Source organism: Hipposideros armiger, unplaced genomic scaffold, assembly GCF_001890085.2.
Source record: "Hipposideros armiger isolate ML-2016 unplaced genomic scaffold, ASM189008v1 scaffold_222, whole genome shotgun sequence".
In the NCBI taxonomy this organism is placed as follows: domain Eukaryota; kingdom Metazoa; phylum Chordata; class Mammalia; order Chiroptera; family Hipposideridae; genus Hipposideros; species Hipposideros armiger.
In genome coordinates, this window is record NW_017731572.1 from 1,452,457 (window position 1) to 1,474,313 (window position 21,857).

Below are 21,857 nucleotides of genomic sequence, written 5' to 3' on the forward strand. Positions count from 1 at the left end.
TGGTTATTGTTTTTGAAAAGAGGGAGAAAGGAAGGAACAAATCTTTATCTGTTAGAGATACACATCTCCACTTGCAAAAATTAACTAAAGATGAGATGTCTGGGATTTGCTTAAAAATACTAAAAAGAAAAAAAAAGTAGGAGGGAGACAAATGAAAAAAGAATGAGCATTGATAGTTGTTGAAGCTGGATTGTGGATAAATGAGGTTTCATTAAATAATTTGTTTCGGGGGGGGGGGGCAGACCATAGTCAGGAAGTGTAATAGAGCTGAAAAACAATGTGACGGCCCAGAGGAGGGGCTCTGAACGCAGCCAGGGCTCAGGGAGGGTTGCAGAGAGCGAGAGGCCAAACTGGGTGGGTTAGCTAAACGAAGACAGGCGGAAAGGGCGTTCCAGGCCAAGAGAGCTTGTGTGCACAGGCACAGGGGCTCCACAGGTTTTTATGAAAGTAACCAATTCATCCTGGCCTGCTTGGAACTGGCCTGGTTTTAGCACTGAAAGTCCCGTGTCATATCCCAGGAAATCTGTCAGCCCTGGGCTAACCTGGGTGTCTGGTCACCCTGTCATATCATCAGGGCTTGGAATGGGGCTAGCCAGGTAAGGGGAGCAAACTTGAGCCAGAGCAGCTAGGGGCTCCAGGATAAGAAGTTGGGGAACTCTGAAGAAGAGGGCCAAAGCCTCCCCAGGTAGTCCTCATGCCTGCTTTCTGCCTGTTTGATGTCACAACTGCAGCAGCAACCCTTCCTCCCAGGATATGTAGAGTCCACTGCCCAAGGGCCCAGCTGGCTTCTCACACCTCCTGCTCTGTCCTGCTGGGGAGGAGCCTGCAGACATCACAACTTGTACCAGGACTCTTCCTCCTGGACCCAAGTCCCCCCTAATTTGCATATATATTTATATATGTATATGTATATTATATACATACATATACTATATTTACAGCTATCCCTCAGTATCCTTGGGGGATTGGTTCCAGGACTCCTGCAGATACCAAAATCCAAGGATGCTCAAGTCCCTTCTATAAAATGGCATAGTATTTATAACCCATGCACATCCTTTCATATACTGTAAGCCATCTCTAGATTACTTATAATACCTAATACAATGGAAATCCTATCTAAATAGTCACCATGCTGTATTGTTTAGGGAATAATGACAGGAACAAACATCTGTACATGTTCAGTACAGAGCAACCATCTGCACCATTGTAGGCCTGACTACGTAGTATGTGTCAGCAGACACGTAACTTTTTTTTTTTTACAAGATTTTATTGGGGAATTGGGGGGATGGGAACAGCGCTGGGGAATTGGGGGAAGGGGAACAGACAAGTTGCTGTCCTTTTGTTCTTCAGTCTAGTTGTGGAGGACGTTGCTTCACTGGCCCAAGTTGGCACCATCATTGCGCTCTTCCTGGGCGAGGCAGATCAGTCGCCGGCTTCTGGACGGCAACTCACGGCGGCTGCTGGCCGCTCCCGCTGGCTGCTGGCCACACACGGTAGCCCATGGCAACCCACTGCCACAGGGGCTGCAGCCTACGCCGTCGCCGGGGACTCATGGCAGCCTAGCTCCAGGTTGAGCTGTTGTTCAGCATCTTAGCTGTGGAGGGCAGTGTCACTGGCCCTCATATGTGGGATCCGAACCAGGGCCCTCTGACATCCCAAGCCAGTTCTTAACCATCGCGCCACTCGGCCGGCCCTTTTTTGACTAGTTTTGATCCATGGTTGGCTAACTTCGCAAATGTGGAAACTGAGCACACAGAGGGCTGACTGTATTATATATATATGTGCCTTTTATTATTCGATCCTCATAAAAACTCTTCATTTATTAAATGAATGTGATAGTTGCTAGTAATTCTCAATAAATGAAGAAATTAAAGCTCAGAGAAGTTAAGTAATTTGTTTAAAGCCAAATATAAGGATAGCAACCTACCTCACATACATACCTCCTATGGTGATTTGGGGGAATAAATGATGAGGTATTGTGCATATAAAGTGCTTAGACTAATGCCTGATATGGAGAAGTACTCCATGAGGGTTTGTCTTCCTGATGGCTATTTGGACACCATGCTGCCACGCCCTACGGAGGGTGGGGAGAGCACAGGAGTCTGAACTAAGGGAAAAAATAAAGATTTGGTTATTTGCATTGCAAAATAATTCACTCCACGGTTTCCTCACAAGCCAGCCCACTGGGTTTAACAAACTGACTGCACATGAAAGCGGGGGTATCCACAGCAGTGCAAGCACCATCCCCAAAAACCTTCTAGTCAAGTTCCTTGGGACTCAAATTCCCTGAGAGAGAATGCTCATATTTCACAGAGCAACACAGAGCAAAACCCACTCAGCCTGACCCCCTTGCGGCAGCTGTCTTAGCTGTGTGCTTCTCTATCCGTTTGTCACACATCAAGCTCTGCAGAGCCTTCCCAGTGTGGAAAGTTCCTGTTCGTTTCACAGGTACGGAAATCAAGATGCCGGAGATGGAAGAGGCTTACTCCCTCCCTGGCCTTCTGTGTCCCCAATCACTCCTGAGACAGCCTCCCTTACAGACCACAGAGGAAGCCCCCAGGGTACTGTGACCAGTGGCCAGGACCTCCCTCACCCCGTGGCTAACAACCAGTGAGTGTGGAGAAGGGCAGGACCGGCCTGGCTTTCAGGATGTTGGAGCATTTTATTGGCTTCAGGGTACCCCTCAGCATCTTGAGAATGGGCAACCCAATACCTCACACCTAGCTTCTGCAAGCACAATTTGATAACTGTTTATAGAGATGGACGCCCCTTCCCTATCTGTGCAGTGATTTCCATTATTCTCTTATCACCATAATATGAAAAGCCATCAGGAAAGATGGGAGAAGCAAGTGTGAATATGGTGCTTTGCCCCAGTTCAGAGATGTCCGGGCCTGGGGTGGGGTGGGACTCCGTGTGCTCATCGTGCCTTCTGCTGTGGGCTCCTGGCATTTTGTCACATGTCGTGCCCACCTGTAGGCATTGGGAAGTTCCCAGTGGTTGCCATCTTGGAACTGAGGACATTAAATAAATCTACATGTGCTCTCTCCAACATCCAGAACAAACAGAGCTCCCAGATCTTGTCGTCTCAAGGCCTGCACTGGACAGAGCTAGCATAGCCTCTGAGTAATCCACCCTTTGGTAAACCCATCACCATCACACATTCCGCCAACCCAGAAACTCTGCGTCTCTTGAGTTCTGAGCCTGGGTCAGGAGAAGCAGCCCTGCCCATGCGCCAACCTAATGCACATTCCACCCAAACTTGAAGACAGACTGCAGAGAGGCTTCATTAATTTTTCACAAGATTCATCTAATAGTGGCTGAGCAGAGCTGAGACAAAGCCACATTCCGAGTGCCTGTGCCAGCAGCCTGCAAAGGGTTAACCCATTACCCCATATCCTGGTGAGCTCATCCCCGCTGGAGCCTGCTCAGTGGCTGGGATCCGCTGCACACCGGCCTCTGGCTCCTGGATGGGGCCAGGGAGGCTTTTCTGGCTGGGGTGAAGAACTTGAACAGCAACTCATTGCAAACTGCCTGTGATTCCCAGGTCTCCCATCCTCCCCCGGGACATCAGGACAGTAAGTAAGGAGGGGATCCATCCCCTCTGTCCTTCCTTCCATTTCCCTGGAGGCATGAGCTGGTTTTAACTTTGCTTTAGAGTGTGTTGAGTCTTTGAGCTGGAGTTGAAAGGCAAACGTGAATGACAGGCAAAGGAGAGGGCACTATGCCTTGGGAGGGGGTGAACCAGCTGCCAACAGGCAGGAGAGGGCTGCCCAGTGAGAATCCCCAGTGAGATGGGAAGCTGTGTGTGTCGCATCCAGCCTTCACCCTTGGCAGCCATTGAGGGGAAGGGCAGGGCAGGGACCACACGCCCAAACCTGGGCAGAGGCAGGAGTAAAAATAGCCAGACAATGAAGTGCAAGCCACTCTCAGGTGCCAGAGTGCATGGGTGGGTCCTCAGACCCAGACCGTCCTCCTGACATTCCATATCAGACCTCGGGGTCTGCCCATCCCTCCCTGCTTCAGGTGTGACAGGTGCCCAGGGCAGGTGCCGGGAAGATAAGGTACAGCATGCCGACTGGGGCAGTCTTCATCTCAGAAAGGGGAGACAAGACAGGCACATATAAACATGGTAAAAATATGTAGGGCAAACATGTCCGGGTAAAGGCAGACTATCTCCTGAGCTATTTTCCCACCTTGTTACTGGGCAGAGCCTGGGCGCTGGCTGTGTGGCATAAAAAAGGAGGTGAGTGGCACAGTCTAGGTTGAGTATGACCTTTGGAGAACTTTCCTTCCTAGAAGCTCTGTGAGCAGGTGACAGGTGGTAGCTGTGCCTTGGTAACAGCAGCAGTGTATTCAGAAATGCTCTGGCCTCTACTTTATCAGTCCAGGCACTGGGCCTCACTGACCTTATCAGAGGGTGGCGGTCACCAACTGAATGTCCTGTTGAGAGGAGGGCAACGACTAGCACTGACAGCTGGGTGGGGCGTGTGGGGACTCCGCTGGGGAAACAGCAACACCCTCCACATCTCGGGAATTTTTTTTCAAAAACCACCCTTTCTCGAGAATAAGAAATCATCTTATTTCTGCCACTTGCATTTTGTGGCCGGCCCTCCCCTCTTCTGCCACCAGCTGACCCTGCTCTCTAGGGCCCAGCCTCCTCGCTTTGAAGCAGTGTATGCCCTCTCTCTCCTTTGCTTTTGGTCCTTGCAATTCCAAGAATAGTCCAGCTCCTATCGGGGAGGACAAGCTTGGGAAGGGGTAGATAATGCCAGGCCCAAGCACAGAGGGGCCTCTTATCATATCAGGGTTGCAAGATAGAATACAAGGATGCCAGTTAAATGGAAATCTCTCATAAATGACAAATAAAATTTTAATATAAGTATGTCTCGTGCAATATTTGGAGCATTCTTATATGAAAAAAAGCATTCATTATTTATCTGAAATGCAAATTTAACTGGGCATTTTGTAATTTTATTGGCTAAATCGGGAACCTATTAATATTGATGGTGTTTCATCACATTCAAGGGAGGGAGGGGCCGGGGAAGGGCGGGGGAATGACTGCTGAGGTGAACCTGTGCCAGTACAGGGGTGGTGGGACACTGGGAGGGAAGATAACGCAGGAAAAGAGAAAAAGGCAGAGCTGCATCCTTGAGAACGTAGGGTAAGTACGGCACATAAAAAGCCAGGATTTGGGGTCCGGCAGCTCTGAGCCTCAGTTTCCTTATCTGTAAAACAGGGATGATAGTAAGAGTACCGCCCTCTTAGAGCTATGAGGATTAAAAGAGATGTACCACATGAAGAAGGCTGATTGTACCAGGCATTGTGTGCTCTGTTGGATGATGGTGGTGGTGACTTTGTGGCCGCTCTGTCACAGGGCTTTTCTGCTCTGCTGGCGCTGGCTCCTGGGTGCCCAGCTTCAGGCCCATGTCCTCAGCTGCTCCACCCAGCAGTTCCAGGCCGAGCCCCTCCCCAAGGCAGCCACCACCGCAGTTCTGTTCACTGTCCCATTTCAAGGGTCCTCTCCACTCACTGTTCCCTCAGTTTGAAATGAAAATCAAAACTGTCCCAAAGGGGAGCAGGTAAACTGGAATAGGCAGGCTCCAAAAATCCCCTTCAGATCCTGGCTACTCACCTGCTGAGTAACTTTGGGCTAGTCACTGAACCTCTCTGATCCTCAGTTTCCTCACTGCAAAATGGGCTACTAATCGTCCCTTCCTCGGCACCTGGTCCAGAAGATTAGACAAGGCGATGCAGAAAAAGCAGGCAGCATGGTTCCCAGCATATAGTAAGAGTCCAGTAAATGGCCAATATGCTATTGTATGAAAAGTGTCGACCCTCCCCAACACACTGTTTGTTTCTTCTGCTTTGGTGAAGCTGCTCGGGCACCTTGAAGACTTCAAGAATGTCAGCCAGAGGGCAGCCAGTCTCGGTGAGGTGGGAAGAGGAGGGGGCTGGTCGGCAGTCCCGCCTGGCTCCTTCCAACTGCCTCTTGTGACCCCTTGTTAGCTAGTGCCATCCTACCACCCTCACACTAAGAACAAAGGGTATTGTTGACAACAGTTGGGTGGGCAGGAACAGGAGTGGTGACTTGACAGTTGCAGTGATGACCCCTTCTGCCATAGCTTCCCTATTTATTGAATCATTTAACAAGTGTTCGCTGAGTCCCTAGCCTCAGCAAAGCACTGAGCTACTTGTTTGAGGGCACAGGAAGTTGAGGAAGCCCAGCCAGGCCCTCAAGGAACCTGGGAGGGAATTAAGAGCTTCTGGTCCTGTGAATACAGACACGTATCTGTTCATCTCCAGGGCAATAATTCACTTACTTTACTTTCAACTGCCATTCCCATTAAGTGGGGCATTTCAGATACTCAAGAATCTACTGGAGGGAAAAGTAATTGGCCCTTATTATCTTGGACGCTCATTGTTGCAGACTCCACACACACCACCAAACTCTATGTTGGGGGATGAACGCATATGAGTGCGTGAGAAAAAGCCAGCATTTCCCTGTCAGTTCTCTCCTCTTTCATTTGAGACATCTCTTCACCTCATTTCTCAGACATGCCACTAAGTGAGGAAATGCACATGCCTCGAGCTCCTCTGTGGAGAGGAACATTGTCTTAGTCACCTACAACTTGGTGTCTAGCAGAGGATGGCACACACGAGTTGCTTAAAAAGTGTTTGTTGCAGTGTGGGTGGGTGCTTTAGTGGAGAGCTGTTTAGCAACCTGGGGGGTACAAGGTAAACAGTCAGACGTTGAAACGATATACGTATGCAGGCAGTGTTTCCAAGTAATTACAAATACGTGGTAGATAAGTAGACCAGCGCTAACAAGATTAAGAGACAGTCCCATGGGTCCCTCCCTTTAGATGTGCTCCTTCACCAATCAAACCCAGTCTTTGCTCTGCCCAAGCCCCCCCCACCCCGGCTCCCTGAAAGTCTGTGTGTTCCTTCAAGGAATGGTATCTTTCCAGAGACACGTTGAAAAAGATGCCCCTTCCTCCTACCCTCCCTCTCTCCCTATCTCCATCTCCATCCTTCATCTCATTTCCATCTCCTTCTCCATCTCCACTTCATTTCCATCTCCTGGCACCAATTCCCAATTTCTCCATGAAGTACCTTTCCTTCCTTTCAGAATCAGTTACATAGTCTTTCCCACAAGAGCCAGGTGACTCATCACCTCATAAATTTCCCTCTAATGTCTCTACCCTATTCTGGTGTCACTTTGTCCCTACTCGCACCAGTACTTTCCTTATTCTGGGGTAAAGTGCTTCCTGCCCCTACCCCTTATCTGTCATCATATGACTTCAACCATTATCAACATTATGCTATTTTAGGTTTAGCTACGCTTCTACCTGCTCCCCACCCTGATCCACTCAATTATTATTATTAAGACTTTTGCAGTTGCTTTTTTCTGGAGTTTAATTTACACACATGGAAATGCACAAATTTTAGTGCACCATATTGGCAAATGGATTCCCCATGTATCTCATATCAATACCATGAGACAGAACATTTTCATCCACCCCAGAAAATCCCAGTGAGTTCCTCCCCACAGTTACAACCACTGTTTTGAGTTTTGTCATCTTAGATTACTCCTTAGACGTTCTAGAATGTCGTATAAATGGAAACATACACTATACATACTCTTTTATGTCTGACTCCTTTCCCCCAGTGTATCTATGAGACTCATTCATGCAATGTGTGTGTCAGAAGTTAGTTCCTTTTTGTTGCGTAGTAGTATTCTATCGTTGCTGTTGCTCTTTTCTTCTACTCATGGACATTTGGGTTGTTTTCTGGTTTTGACTATTATGGATAAAGTTATTATGAATATTCTTAAACAAGCCTTTCAAGGACATAGGTTTTCATTTCTCTTGGACAACAACAAAAAAATATCCAAGAGTGGCACTGCTGAACTAAAGGGTAGGTATATGCTTAACTTTGTAAGAAACTATCAAACTTTTTTCCAAGCAGCTGTGCCATTTTATATTCCCACCAACAGTGTGTGACAGCTCTGGCTGTTCTACATCTCACCAATGGCTGGTAGTGTGAGAACTGAAAATTTGAACCATTCTAGTGAATGTGTGGCTGCATCTCATTGTGGTTTTAATTTGTGTTTTTTTTGTGTGTGGAATATCAACGTCAAGCACTTTTTCATGGGTTTCTTGTTCATTTATTTGTCTTCCTTTGAAACAAGTCTTTCCAAATCTTTTACCCATTATTGAAATTGGGCTGTTTGTGTTTTCATAAATTGTAGTAGTTCTTATATATTCCAGATACAAATCCTTTGACAAATACACATTTTGCAAAAAATTTTTTCCCAGTGCATAGCTTGCCTATTCATTTTCTTCTTAGTAGCTTTTAATGAGCATGAGTTTTCCATTATGATAAAATCTAATTTGTTGATTTTTTTCTTTCTTGGTTATTGTCTTCTCTGTCCTAAGAAATTTTACCTGCCTCTATGTCACAAAGATGTTCTCCTATATTTTCTTCTAAAAGCTTTATAGTTTTAGCATTTATGTTCAAGTTATGTCCATGATTCATTTTGAATTAATATTTGTTGATGGTATGAGATGGGATCAAGTTTCATTTTTTTTTCCCATGTGAATATCTATTTGTTCCAGCAGTAAATGGTGAAATGGTTTTCCTTTTCCATTGAATTGCTTTGGTGCATTTGTCAAAAATCGATTGTCCTTGGTTATTGTTTGGCTTGCTGGGCTGGTTGCTGGAGATAACAGTCTGACTTACAGATATAATAATAGGCTAGCTTCCTGCTCTGGTTACTGTAGAGTAGGGGTTGGTTTCCTGGCCTGGTTGCTGCAGACTGTGGGTCAGAGTTTTATTTTTATACAAAAGTATAGTCAGGTCATTGTCCAATTGTGTAGTCAGCCTCTCATTTATTATGAACATTTGCAAACATACATAAAAGTAGAGCTAGTAATATAATGAACTTCCTTACATCCACCATCTAGATTTGATAATTTTTATTTTGTCATATTTGATTTAAAGTTTGATGTTTTCATGTGATCATGGCATCACAACAGTTCATCTCTGTGTTGTTTCAAGATGCATCTCAGTATCTATAAAGACATTTTCTTATGTGTCCACAATATCATTATTAGACTGAATGCACATTTTAAATCCTTAATGTCATCTAATACCCAATCCACATTCAAACTTCCCTAAAAGTATCCCAAAATGTCTTTGTACAATTGGTTTGTTCTAGTCAGAACCCAAAGAAAGGGACATATTGCATTTAGTTATATCTTTTAATTATCTCTGTTTAAACATTTTATTGATCTTTAATATACACACAGGAAAGTAGTCATATCATAAGTATACAGCTCAAATAGTGCACACCCATGTCACCAGCTGTAGCCAGTTCAAGAATCAAAACATTACCAGCACCCTACAAGTCTCCTGCTTTCAGACACTACCCCCACCCACCAGAGGTAACTATTATCCTAACCTCTGATAGCATCAATTGTCTTATGTTTTTTTAATTTTATGTAAATAAAATTTTATGTAAATAGAAGTGTGTCTGGCTTCTCTTGGTCAGCATCCTGTTTGGAGGTTCAAGAATGTTTTCATGTGTGGGGTTGTCATTCTTTCCTTCTCATTGCTGCCTAGTCCCGGACCAGGGTGCCAACCTGCAGCCTGCCCATTCCTAGTTGTGTTCTCCAAATAAGTTCCACCTGCTAAACTGCCCCCTGACACGCCAAAGGTGGCCTCTAGGTGAGAAGGACCTATACCCCTTCTCAAAGTGCTGCCCAACATTCAAATCTGTGCTTAGTCCAAGAGGCCCACTGTCTCTTACCTGAAGATCCTTACCTTAATTATATATGCAAAGACCCTTATTCCAAATAAGGTCACATTCTGAGGTACTGGGTGGACAATTCAACTCACTGCAGGGGTGAATAACACTGAGACATTCACATCAAAGCCCCAGAGGGCTGGCCGAGTGGCTCAGTCGGTTAAGAGCTCGCTCAAGAGTGTGAGCTCTGAACAACAGCGGTTTGATTCCTGGACAGAGCTGAGCTGCCGCTGAGCTGCCAACAGGTGGCAGGATGGCTCAGTTAAAAAAAAAAAAAAAAGACACATGGCAAATCAAAGCCCCAGAAACTTAGCCCAAACCTGAAAGTGTGGTTCTTCTCACTGGACCAGCTCTCCAGGTGTTGCCAGGTCCCTCACCAAGCTGCAGCATTGGGGCCAAATCTTTTGATCACTTGCTGAGTGCCAGGTGGTGAACACTGTTGGACACTGGTGGGTGGAGGGTGAGTAAACTTAGCCTTGGCCTTGGGCAGTTTGCAAGCTAGGAGGGAGGAAAAGGCCAGCAGGCAGCAGTGGTTCTCAAACAGATAGATTTTGCTCCCCAGGAGGCATTTGGCAAGGTCTGGAGATATTTTTGATTATTGTGAGTAGAAGGGGGGAAATGTTACTGGGTATCTGTCACGTCCTGCGTGGCAAGGGCAAATGGGACACGAGACGGGCGACGCAGATTGAATAAAGAGACAGAGACAGAAGTAATATTTAAGTGCGAGACCAAGGGACTCAGCCTTCAGAGAGTCAGACTGAGCCACCGAACCTGGTTGAGGCTTGGTTTTTATTGAGAACTTTCAAAGAAGTAAAACTGCTGTCAATCAAATTAGCATCTGTTTGAGGTCTGTGCCTCAAAGCCTTTTTCATTAACATATCCATTATGTTCCAGCATATGCTATGCCTTCACATATCCACCACATAGCCCCAGGACACCTTGTTACTGTGTCCTCCCAGAGGAGATTAACTGTTAGCATTCCAACAGGTCCCAATACACCTTGAGACACTCCTCAGAGGGAGTCTTATCGGCCTCTGGTCACACCGAGGCTTTTCTCTCATAGCTAAATGGGATTAGAGGCTAAATGCAGGGGGACGTGTTTATAGAATTCGGCTGTCAGGCAACAGGTATCTAGTAGGTAGAGGCCAGGAATGCTACTAAATATCATACAATGCACAGGACAACCCTTAAAAGAAAGAGTTATCAGGCCCAACATGTCAATAGTGCCACTGTTGAGAAACCCTTGTATTAGAAAAAAAGTAGGATCTTTTAGGACTTCAATAAAATGCTATAAAACTCAGACTGCCCCTGAGTTGGTGATTTGCAGGAAGCCTAGACTCAGAATTCCAGTTTGATTCCACCTATGGACCTATCTGAAATAACTTCAGAAGTCCTTTAGTCCAACTTCTTCATTCTACAGATGACAAAACAGGGACCAAAAAAAATTATAATAGCAACCAGGGCCATTTCTTGAACACCTGTAATATGTCACACAATGCAGTAGTGTTTTGTAAAATTTGATAGTCACCACAACCCTGTGAGCAGATATTCTATTATCTGTACGGTGGCGGGGGCGGGGGGGCTATAAGTTACCTGCTTAATGTCCCAGAGCTTAGAGGAGGCAAACTGGGTTCAAACAGCAGTTCCTCTGATGTCCAAGACCTAGATCTTTCCGTCACATGCAGACACTGCAAGTGATTCTTTCCAGTACAGTGTTCATTCCATGGCTGACCCTGCCTGCCCATTCACTATCCCAAGGACCCTCTTCCTAAGTAAATCAATTAAAGTAAAGATTGCCATCCTTTGGGACTTCATGGCCCATTACAATTTAGATTTTTAGATGTGTGTGTGTATGAGAGAGAGAGAGAGAGAGAGAGAGAGAGAGAGAGACAGAGAGAGAGACAGAGAGAGAGATCTACACAGGATGGCCAACCTTCTATCTTGGCAACTACGGATACTAACAAAACCAGTGATCATCTTTCATCACAGTCATTTCATAAATTGAAGAATATTTCAATAATCTCAGAGTAAAAATAGTCCTTTAAATTAAATCAGTCTAATGTTATGAAAAACTTACAACAGTGTTCTCATTTCTCTATTGTATAGTGAGTCACTATACAATTACTTATCTACGCACTCTCAGTGAGAGGTTAGTTTACTTCAGAACGAAACCCCAGAGTGAAAAACTCAGACATTCTCATAGTTGAAAAACCCTCAGGACTCATGCAGACCAGTGTGGTCTAGTGCAAGGAGCTTTGAGTCCAGAGACTGTGGCTGGAATCCCAGCCAATCTGCATGAGAAGTGGGAGTGCTTTAGTCACCCTCATGAATCTCCCTGGGCCTCAGTCTCTGCCCTTGAAAATGGGAATAAGTGAATGTCATCCTCTCAGGGCCAAAGAGCATGTGTGAAGTGCTTCCAGCAAGGCCCAGTTAGTAACACCTCCCTCTCTCAGAGTCCAGGAATCCATTATCCCTGGCAGTGGTTCTGCCTCAAGTTGCACACTTTCTGCTCGTGACACACTGGCCACCTCACACCCAGAAGGCAGCTCTCACAGGAATAGGTCCTTCCCCATCTAGCCCAGCTCTTATCTGGCATTACTGAGTGAGACCCACCACATTCCTATGTCTCCATCAAAACATCTGCAGCATATGAGAGCCACTAACCCTCCTGCCCTGGGGTCTTCACTGCCAAGTGGTGGAAACGGCTACCCAGAGAAAAAATCTTACTGAAGATGTCAGAACGTCTACCTAAGAAACCAGGTTGAAGTAATAACACAAATTTCCTGGCTAGGATTTCATAACACACTTTATGACTCCTCCCTGGTCCCCAGCCCACAAGGGAAAAGGTCACTTTAAAATGACTACTGAGCTTATGCAAATACACCGCAGGATTGAAAGGGAAGTGAACACCTGGTGCCTGTACTGACAAAGCACATCCACCGTATTTTTCGAAGTCTTTGGAAACAGATGTCCAAATGGCCTCTCTCTAGATGAGTGTATATGAATGTGAATATCTATATTCTGAAAGCATAGCAATTTTACAATTCCGATTTCCTTCCTGTCAAAGGGGAAGGCTCTGTAACTGCTGTTCTAGGAAGTGGGAGCATTATGCTTCAGAGAGGGAGGGAACACTAGTCCAGTGGTTCAGGCCTGAGCTGTATGGAAGGGCACAGGGGCTGAAGGGGTTAGTTCGAAATTAACAATCGTAGGAAGTCTTGAAATAGAAACCATTCACCCAAGGACCCTCCTGTGTGTGGAAGTGCCTTGGCAAAAATGAAACAGCGAGTTTCAGAGGGTTGGGGTTTGGGAGCCACCAGCTCCGACACCATCTCCTTTATCCCAAGTTATCTTTCACCCACGGCTGGCACCCTGCCTCCATACTTAGGTCTGGCTTTCACCCTATTTGGGGGTGGGTAGCAGGGAGCCATTGTAACTGGAAAGAATAACCTACTTCTTCCCCAATGAACATTTTGCTGTGGAGAAAGAAATTTCTCTCATCCCACTCACAAGAGGGATATTAATAAATGCTAACTTGAGTGGGGCCTGAGGTACCCCAATAGGAAACATGAAAGAAGACGTCAGAGGGAGAACCTGAGAAACCTGGAGGAGAAAAGGAAATGGAAGCCAAGGACCAAAGGCAGTTAATCAGAGGAGGGAGAAAGAGCAGCGGTTGAGAGAGCACTGCTGATGAAAAGCTATCCCAGTCAGGCAGGAGCCCTGCAGAGAAAAGTGAGAGAGTTTGTGGGTTCAAGATACAGGAGGAGAGAGTGGCCAGCATGGCCCCGAAGAGCAGTGACCACCTGAGCTTACATAGGGGAGGAACCATGCTCCTGCTAGGAAGAACAGAGTTTGTATGAGCAGTGTTGGAAAAAGAGCTGGATTTATTGTAAGTGACCAGTGGAAGGAAAGAAGGTGGGAGGGAAAGGAGAGAGGGAGGGGTGAAGTGGGAGAGAGAGGGAGCAGAAAAAGCTATTCATTCACTAACTCATTCAATTAAAGCTATACAGAATCTCTAGGTCACAGAGCACTGTCCTAGATCCTTTGTAGACAACTCCAAGATGAGTCAGGGTAATAACTTGGTGACAACCCCCAGGAAGGGTACCTGGGCTCTCCCGGCCTCCCCTTCCTCCCACATACAGAGAGTATTTAATATCAAGAGAGTATCTAAAATCAGTCATATAGCTCTTATTGCTGTATTGCAAATATATAGGCATTTGCACTTGAACCCACATTTCTGATTATGGAATGAAAGGTTTTAATCCCACCTTAAAGGCATTTAAGCCAGCATGACTTTGGTGGAGTATTTGGCAGGTGAGTGGTGCCTCTCAGCATCTCTGAAATTGCTCTGCACAGGTGACCATCTGCCTCCCCTGTATGGGGACCAGGGGATGAAAGCGCTCTGGTGACTGTGAGGTTTCCGGATAGGCTCTGATGAGAAAATGGAATAGGCTGCTGGGCTTGATTCCATACCCTCACAGGCTAGAACCTGGAAGGTGGGGATCTGATGTAATTCACGTGGTGGGTGGGGAAAAGGGACATTTAGATCTTAGAAGGTCACACCCTGAGCCTGAAGCATCATTGTCCTGTGCTGACAAACCACATAACAGACCAGGCTGCACTAAAAGATGTTCTCTAGCCTGGTGTTTTAAGAGAAGAGCAGACAGTGTTCACATGCAACCTCACATGCAGTTCCTTACCTCGTAATAAATTGCTTCACTGAGTCTTAGCTGTCTCATCTGTAAAATAGGACTAGTGCTTAATTCACAGGGGTATTGTGAGGTTTTAATTTGATGAAGAAAATGTTTAGTGCAGTGCCTGGCACATAACAGACACTACACACACACACACACACAAACACACACACACGTTTATGTATAGACTATCACGATTCTAATGGGCAAATGATACCATTTATGGAGTACTTGCAATATGTTAGATGTTGTTCCAATGTATACATGTTTTAACTTAGTTAACCCCTTTGAAAACCCTATAAGTAGTAGTATTATCCCATTTTATACATAAGAAAACTGAGGCACAGAGACAATAACTCATTCAAAATCACATAGTTAGAAGGTAATTGCGTCTGAAAATAAGATGCTAGTCAATAAACTGTAACTTTATTTAAAGGGCACCATTGTTTCGTTTTAAATATACTAAAAGCAGTTGACTAGAATAATATGTTTATCTCTTACAAAGAAAAATACATACAAGCTTGGGTGGTTTCTTATTTATGTGGATCTCATTTGATTTTCCTTTTGGCTTCAGCACAAAAACCCTGTATTACTCTCCACTGAGAGCCAGGCTGGAGACGGATGCTGAGAACAGAAAGGGTGTGTGAGGATTCCTTTGGCTTCGCCCTTGCTTCTAACTATTGTGGGTACCAGGTGACCTGTCCCAAAGTGCTGTGATGATGGAGGCTCTCCCCACGGCTCTGGAGGTCGACGAGAAGTCTCCAGAATCCAAGGACCTGCTACCCAGCCAGACGGCCAGCTCCCTGTGCATCAGCTCTAGGAGTGAGTCTGTCTGGACCACCGCTTCCAAGAGTAACTGGGAAATCTACCGCAAGCCCGTCGTCATCATGTCTGTGGGCGGCGCCATCTTTTTGTTTGGTGTGGCCATAACCTGCTTGGCCTACACCGTGAGGCTCGGTAATAAGAGCCTTGAGGTCCTTAAGATGACAGGACCTGCTTTCCTGTCCCTGGGACTCATGATGCTGGTGTGTGGACTGGTGTGGGTACCCATCATCAAAAAGAAACAGAAGCAGAGACAGAAGTCAATGTTCTTCCAGAGCCTCAAGTCCTTCTTCTTAAATCGCTGATGGCGACCTCACCTTTTCTCCTCCCCAACACCCTGCCATCTCTACTAGGAGAAGATCTGATGACCAACATCCAATATCCCATCTCCTTGGTGGTGGGTTGGCCATAGAAATGACCCAGGCAAACCCTCTTCCTGGACCTGTGGGGAAGAAAAAGCTCAGGGCTTCACCCTCCACGTAGCTAGGGTGCGTTGCTAAACAGGATGTATCTCATTTAGTCTCTGTTATTACTGATGCTTCCCTTAGATCCTGGCCGCAGCCATCTCCTTTCATGGCTCTCATGCCCTGTCATGCATCCAGGCGTCACTCATCTAACTCCCTCTGCCAAGTGCAGTGCATGCTAGGAAATTCCTTGGGGTAGGCTCTGCCCCAAGGAGAACCTCATGTTTACATATCTGAGTGCCTGAGCTGGAGTCCACATTTGCAAACTTCTAGAACCAAACTGACCATCAGACGTCCTTTACAGAGGGGAAGGAAGGCTGACTTCTGACCCACTGGGTTTGCCAGCCCAGCTCCCTTTGTGGGCGAGATACTGACTTGCATTTCAAAAGACCAGACAATTCACATGTATCAAACATTCTAAAGAGTGAAGGGGTCAGGAAAGACATTTTCTGAGAAGGCACATTTCCCTGGACGTGGCCCTGGAAGTCAGCCAGCCAAGGAAGTTCAATTCTCAATTATATAGTATTTACACCAGAGGCAGTGGGTGGACTAGGCAGTATCACAGTTTCCTCTTGACCTTTTAACTCCTTCTCCTTTATTACTCTTCCCTCTGAACTTGACAACTAGCCAAGGACAAGTACATGTTGCCCTAACTTCCTTTTTGCCCCTATCCTTGATTCTAGAACAGCTAGATGGAGAGCTGTAGATGGATTCTATAAGATTGCTCTCTCCTTTACCTCCACCAAGAATCAAAACCAAGAAGATCAAATTCCACATTCGAATAGTCTATAGGCTTCCAGAGATGGAATTCACTTTTGAAAAACCCCAACTCCTCCTCTTCCTAACCCCACCCACCAAACAAGCAAACATTTATTGAGAACCCTGCTTTGGGCCAGGCCCTGGTCTGGGAGCAAGAGACATGGTCCCTGCTCTCACCTTGTTTCCAAAGTGAGAGATATAGCCAGGCCAACGGCAATTGGAATACCCTATGCTGAGCACTTGACTGAGGAAATGTGGGTGAGTGTGGGAGCCCAGACAGGGCATCTAACCCAGACTTTGGAGAGGACAGAGAGATTGCTGTGTCACCCAAACTTTGAACAAAAGAAACGTGTTGAGCTCTCAAAGAAGGGAAAGGAGAAGCAATTTGGGACAGCAGGAACTGCCTGTGCAAAAGCTGGGTGGGGTGAGGGGGAACATGATAAAATTAGGAAACTGCATACAAATTTTCTAGCCTCCCAAAGGTTCCCTTTCCTCCTCTCCTATGGCCTCCTTCTCACCTGCTTCCCCAAGTGCCTCAGTGCAGCTTCTCTGGGGGCACATTGAGAGCTTCCTGGGGTGTATGGGAAAAACTGGAAAGGGGTTTCTAGAAGGCCTACTAAGCAGCTCCCAGAACCTGGGGCTTCCTGTAGTAGTCAGAGGCCCTTAGGTGACAGACCAGGAGGGGTAGCTATGTGAAAGGTGGCCACCATGTTGCCCTAGGCCAGGCCCAGGCCCAGTGGACAGCATTTGATAATGAGCCCTGAGCGAGAGGTGTTCTGCACTGTGATCACCATTGGCTTGAGCTGACTCCCTTCACTCCTCAGCCCTCTGGCCTCCTGGTCAATATGGTAACCGCTCTCTAACAGGCCCCCAGGTATCTGCATCCTTCATGGTGGCTCCATATGCGGAGTCAGGAACTCACCTTGTCCCCTCTGCATTATTGGAATTCCATGGAGGCAGGTACCTGTCACATGGAGCCAAAGTTAGGGGAGCCTGTGGCCTTTGAGCTTTACCCAGAATGGCTATGTCTCTCATTCATCCAGTGCGCCTGGGCTCTTGAGCCCACCTGTCCCCTGCACACAGGAGGTCAAGATTAATCCTTGAGGTGTTGCAAGAGCTTTGTCACTAATTGTAGTTCCAGTGTCTCAAGTGGCCAGGCTCGCCGATTATTTCCTTTCTCTGACATGAAGGCAGATTCAATATTGGCCCAGTACTATCACTCCTACATGCCTTGATGCTTCTTACATGGGAGCAAACGAGGTGTGCTCCCAGCCAGCTCAGCGGGAATCTGCACCTCTCATGTCTCAATTCATCTGCCCAAAAGCTTGTGGTCTGGGCGCAGATGTGGGAGGAGCATGCTGCCATCACCCGTGTCTTAGTGGAAGGAAGTTTGGGGACAGCGATAACTCTAGAAAGTTCTGAACTCATGTTGTAGTCTGCTGCAGTACTCGCCCATATTCCCTACTCCTCAAGCTAGTATCTCAGCAGGAAAAGTGAGGAAAGGGCTCTGAAGAAAAATCTTCAAGTATCATTCAACCCCACTGAGATCCCCCATAGGGGTGTGAATCTAGGAATATGCCAGCATCATGCTGAGGAGTTTTTGCTAAAGACCAGCACTGCATGGAAGCCTGGGGTATGGGTGTGTCTGATCTGTGGATGCAGCCCAGGTCAGATGCCGCATTTCTGGGGAAAAAACTCAACACCAAGACTCCTTTCATGCCTGTGGGTCAGAGGACAGGACGGGCATCCACGTGTTCGGCTAACTGGATTGCATTATCCCACCCATAGCTATTCTGTTTGGGAGGGTTCAATTAAATCTGAGGCCCTCAAGGAATTGTTGTAATGTTGAATTGTACTCAACATTCTACTTAACACTGAATTCTACTTATGCTACTTAACGGTGTCTGCTGTGTGTTCATTCTGCTCCATCAGAAATTCCAAGACTGTACCCACTAATTCATTCCTCTAAACTGTACCCCCATCACCACATGTCTTCCCCTTTCCCCCACCCCAGGGAGCCATCTGGGACAAAGGGGACCAACCATGTGGGTTTCATGCCTGGTTCCTCAGGATCCTCATAGAAGCTGATGACCCTACTCTGAGATGCTGATGGGGGAGACAGAGAAGAAGCTCCCGACTCTTTCCAACCCTCACAAGTCCAGTATTGAGACCAAAAAAAGAAAAGGAAAAGTACCTTCCAGAATGAATCAGTGGTCCAAGGTGAGGCAGGCAACTACCCCAGGGTCAGCCTGTTGATGTCCCCACGAACTCAGGAGAGCAGGCACAAGAAGGAGTGGCAGTTCAGCTCCCAGGCCCTCTGTGGCCTCCTTCGTCTTCGTAAGCCCTTCCCTTTTTCTGGACCAGCCTCACTGCTTCTCTAGTCTTAAATCCTGACTCTCTTCTCCTGGGTCCCCACCAGACTCACTGTGTCCTTGGCTTGCTGCTTGCTCTAGCTTGCTCTGCCCTTAGAGGAAAAAGGAAGAGGATGGTGCTAGGTCTGGACAAGCAAACAGTATGTATTTTATTCCTCCTTCCATTCCTGCAGCATTGTCATGACACCCCACACCTCTTGTCCTCCAGATCCATCACTTTGTCACCGTCTCCAGCCCTCAGAGATCAGAGGTCCCTGGAAAACTAAACCCCAAGCCCCAAATGTGTCTGATATTAAATATGTTCAAGGGAACTGCCTGAGTATGGTGAGGCTTCTAGGCATCACCTACTGGGTGTCACAGGGGCTTGGGATGGTGGGGGAGGGTTGAGGGAGGGCTGTTAGAAGGAAGCAAGAGGAGAGAAAAGACGTGGCAGCTGGCCACAACACTGTGGAGTGGTGTTTAAAGAGCAAAATAAGGGCACAGGCTGAAAATGATCAACACTTCTTGGGTGTGTACTACATGCTAGGCACTGATCTAAGTACTGCCTGCATTAACTCACTTCATTCTTTCAAAAAACCCTGTTCTGAGGTACTATTGTAATCATCATCCCCACTTTACAGGTGACATAAGTGAGGCACAGGGACACCAAACTAAGACAACACTAAGCTGGGATTGAAAACCAGGTGGCCTGACTCCAGAGGCCACACCCATTAGCCCCACTGCATTCAGTTCTCCAAAGGCCTCTAAGGAGCAGCAGAAGACCAGAGTGGCTGTGGTGGGCTCTGGCCTGCAGGGTGGGACAAGCAGGAGTGGAACTGGGGTCAGGAGGCAGGTAAGGAGGACACACCAAGCCGGGGCCCAGAACACCACCCAAGAAAGTGGCCAGGAGCTGGGGGCAAGGACAAAAGGAGCCAACAGCCAGAAAAGAACCCAGAATTCTGAGCAGCTCTTGTGTGTCAGCACCGTACTAGTGGCATTCGTGTAGGTTTTGCTTTTCTCCCTCCCCTCCCCCCACAATCCTTAGTAGTACATTTTACAAAGAAACAAACATGGCTCAGAAAAGTAAATAACTTGTCCCAGGCCTCACATCCCATAAGCAATGGATCAAAGATTTAGGCCCAAAGTGACCTCCAGAACCCATGCTATCTCACCCCCTGAATTCCTGGTTTATGCCGCGTGAGTGGTCAGAGGCAGGAATGGGAGATCTCTGACTGCCGGTACAAGTGACACTGCCAGAGCAGGGTGGTCGTGGTCCATCCAGCTTTTGTCCCACAGGCCAGGTTCTCCTGCTAGCCAGCAGGAGCCAGAAGGAGAATCTGGAACTGCCTGACACTGGCTATTATGACTCCACATCACATCATAGGCCAAGTTCATAACCCCCTCAAAAGTTCAAGACCACCTCCCACAGGAGTGTTCAGAACCAGAGCAGCAGTCAAAAGTATCACTTCTCCGGGGCACGGAGCTGCTGAACTCCAAGTCTTCCCACAGGGAGAGCTGCTGTGGGCCATTTGCCCCGCTCTCCATTTCTCAAAAGACCCTCCTTGCCTCATTCAAGACTAGAGCGGAGTCATTGATGATCCTTGGGCCTAGCCTCTCCTGGACCCTGCTAAACTGGGTATTCACCCTTCCAGGTCCTGCCTCCTACCTTCCTTGGAGCCTTGAGCCTGTGCTCTCAACACCCACAGACAGTGGCCAGTTCCTGTCTGAAGTGTCCATCTATGCAGCCTGCACACAGCTCCAGGGCCATGCCTGCCAAACCAGGCCAACACTGTGCGGTAGGCTCCCTCAGGTCTTCTGTGGGGGCCTGTTCCAAAGGAGCTGTACTCTCTTCTCCTGTGGACTGCAGGTGCAGGAATGGGGGATCCCAGGCCATCTCCCAGTCCAGCTCTCCTATACCAAAGAGAAAGGAGGCTTGGCAAGGGGCACCCCCAGAATGAAGGCCATCTCCCACTGCCCAGCAGGGTCTCCTGGCAAAACCACCAAAGTCAAGTGACTGCACAGAATTGGAGGAGCAGCTGCCACAGGCCCTCTGATGATGATGTAGACCAAGCTGGGCTTATCTTCCACCAGGAAAGAAATGTGGATGTGTATAGCGACCATCTTCCTGTTTAGGCTGCATGGGGAGAAGACCCGAGAAAAAAAGGGAAGCCTGGCTCTGTTATGGTCGCAGTTGCCCAGCTCATTTACAGGCCCCACCCCCAGGCCTTCCCTTCCTCTGCTCTCTTTCTCAGATGTGATCTCTGGATCCACCCCTCAGAGTGGCCGCTAGCCTGGCATTTCAATCCCGGGAGCCCTGACCAGACACCAACAAGCAAATTGGGGATATGGTGATGAAGACGTGCTCTGACCACAGGAAGCATTCAGGCTAGTCCCTAGAGGACAAAGCCAAGGAAATCATCAGTTGTGATGCAGTGTGTCAGAGATGGAGGGAAACAGGGGTGCGGTGGGAGGAGAGAGGATGGCACTCAAGTCAGTCGGGCCCCAACCCACCCTTTCAGCCTTCTGGAATGTCACTGTGCCAGGTTTTCACATCACAGATGGGAGGGAGGAGCCTGAGACCAGAGGACGGAACGAGAGGGGATTAGGAGTGACCACTCCCTTCGATTACATTCACGACTCTGTTTCAGGGTCTTGCTTTTCACTGCTTCCTCTGAAAGCTTTCTACCATAGCCTCCAGATGTGGTATAAAGGTGCCACTTTTGAAGAACATGCTCGGGGAATCACTTCCTCTACCTGACTGCATTTCTGTCCTGACACCCTGCCATCAAGAAGCAGCAGTGTGAGTCTGTTCTTTTCTGGAGTGTTGTCTCCCTGAAGGGTCTTCCCTAGGCCTCACCTCTCCTCATTCCAGTGCTTCTCTGAATGATTTCTCCCACTACGATGGGTTCAGTTATTCTGTGTGCTGGTGGCTCTCCAAATCTACCCTCATATCCCTAAATGC

The 21,857-nt window shown here is 47.4% G+C and overlaps 1 protein-coding gene across 1 annotated transcript; it reads left to right on the plus strand.

Moving 5' to 3' along the window:
* Positions 1 to 3,469: 3,469 nt before the first annotated feature.
* PIRT (phosphoinositide interacting regulator of transient receptor potential channels) lies at positions 3,470 to 18,421 on the plus strand. Its single transcript, XM_019654414.1, has 2 exons — positions 3,470 to 3,575; positions 15,074 to 18,421. The coding sequence occupies exon 2, from the start codon at positions 15,216 to 15,218 to the stop codon at positions 15,624 to 15,626; it is 411 nt and encodes a 136-aa protein (XP_019509959.1). The 5' UTR covers positions 3,470 to 3,575; positions 15,074 to 15,215; the 3' UTR covers positions 15,627 to 18,421.
* Positions 18,422 to 21,857: the final 3,436 nt, after the last annotated feature.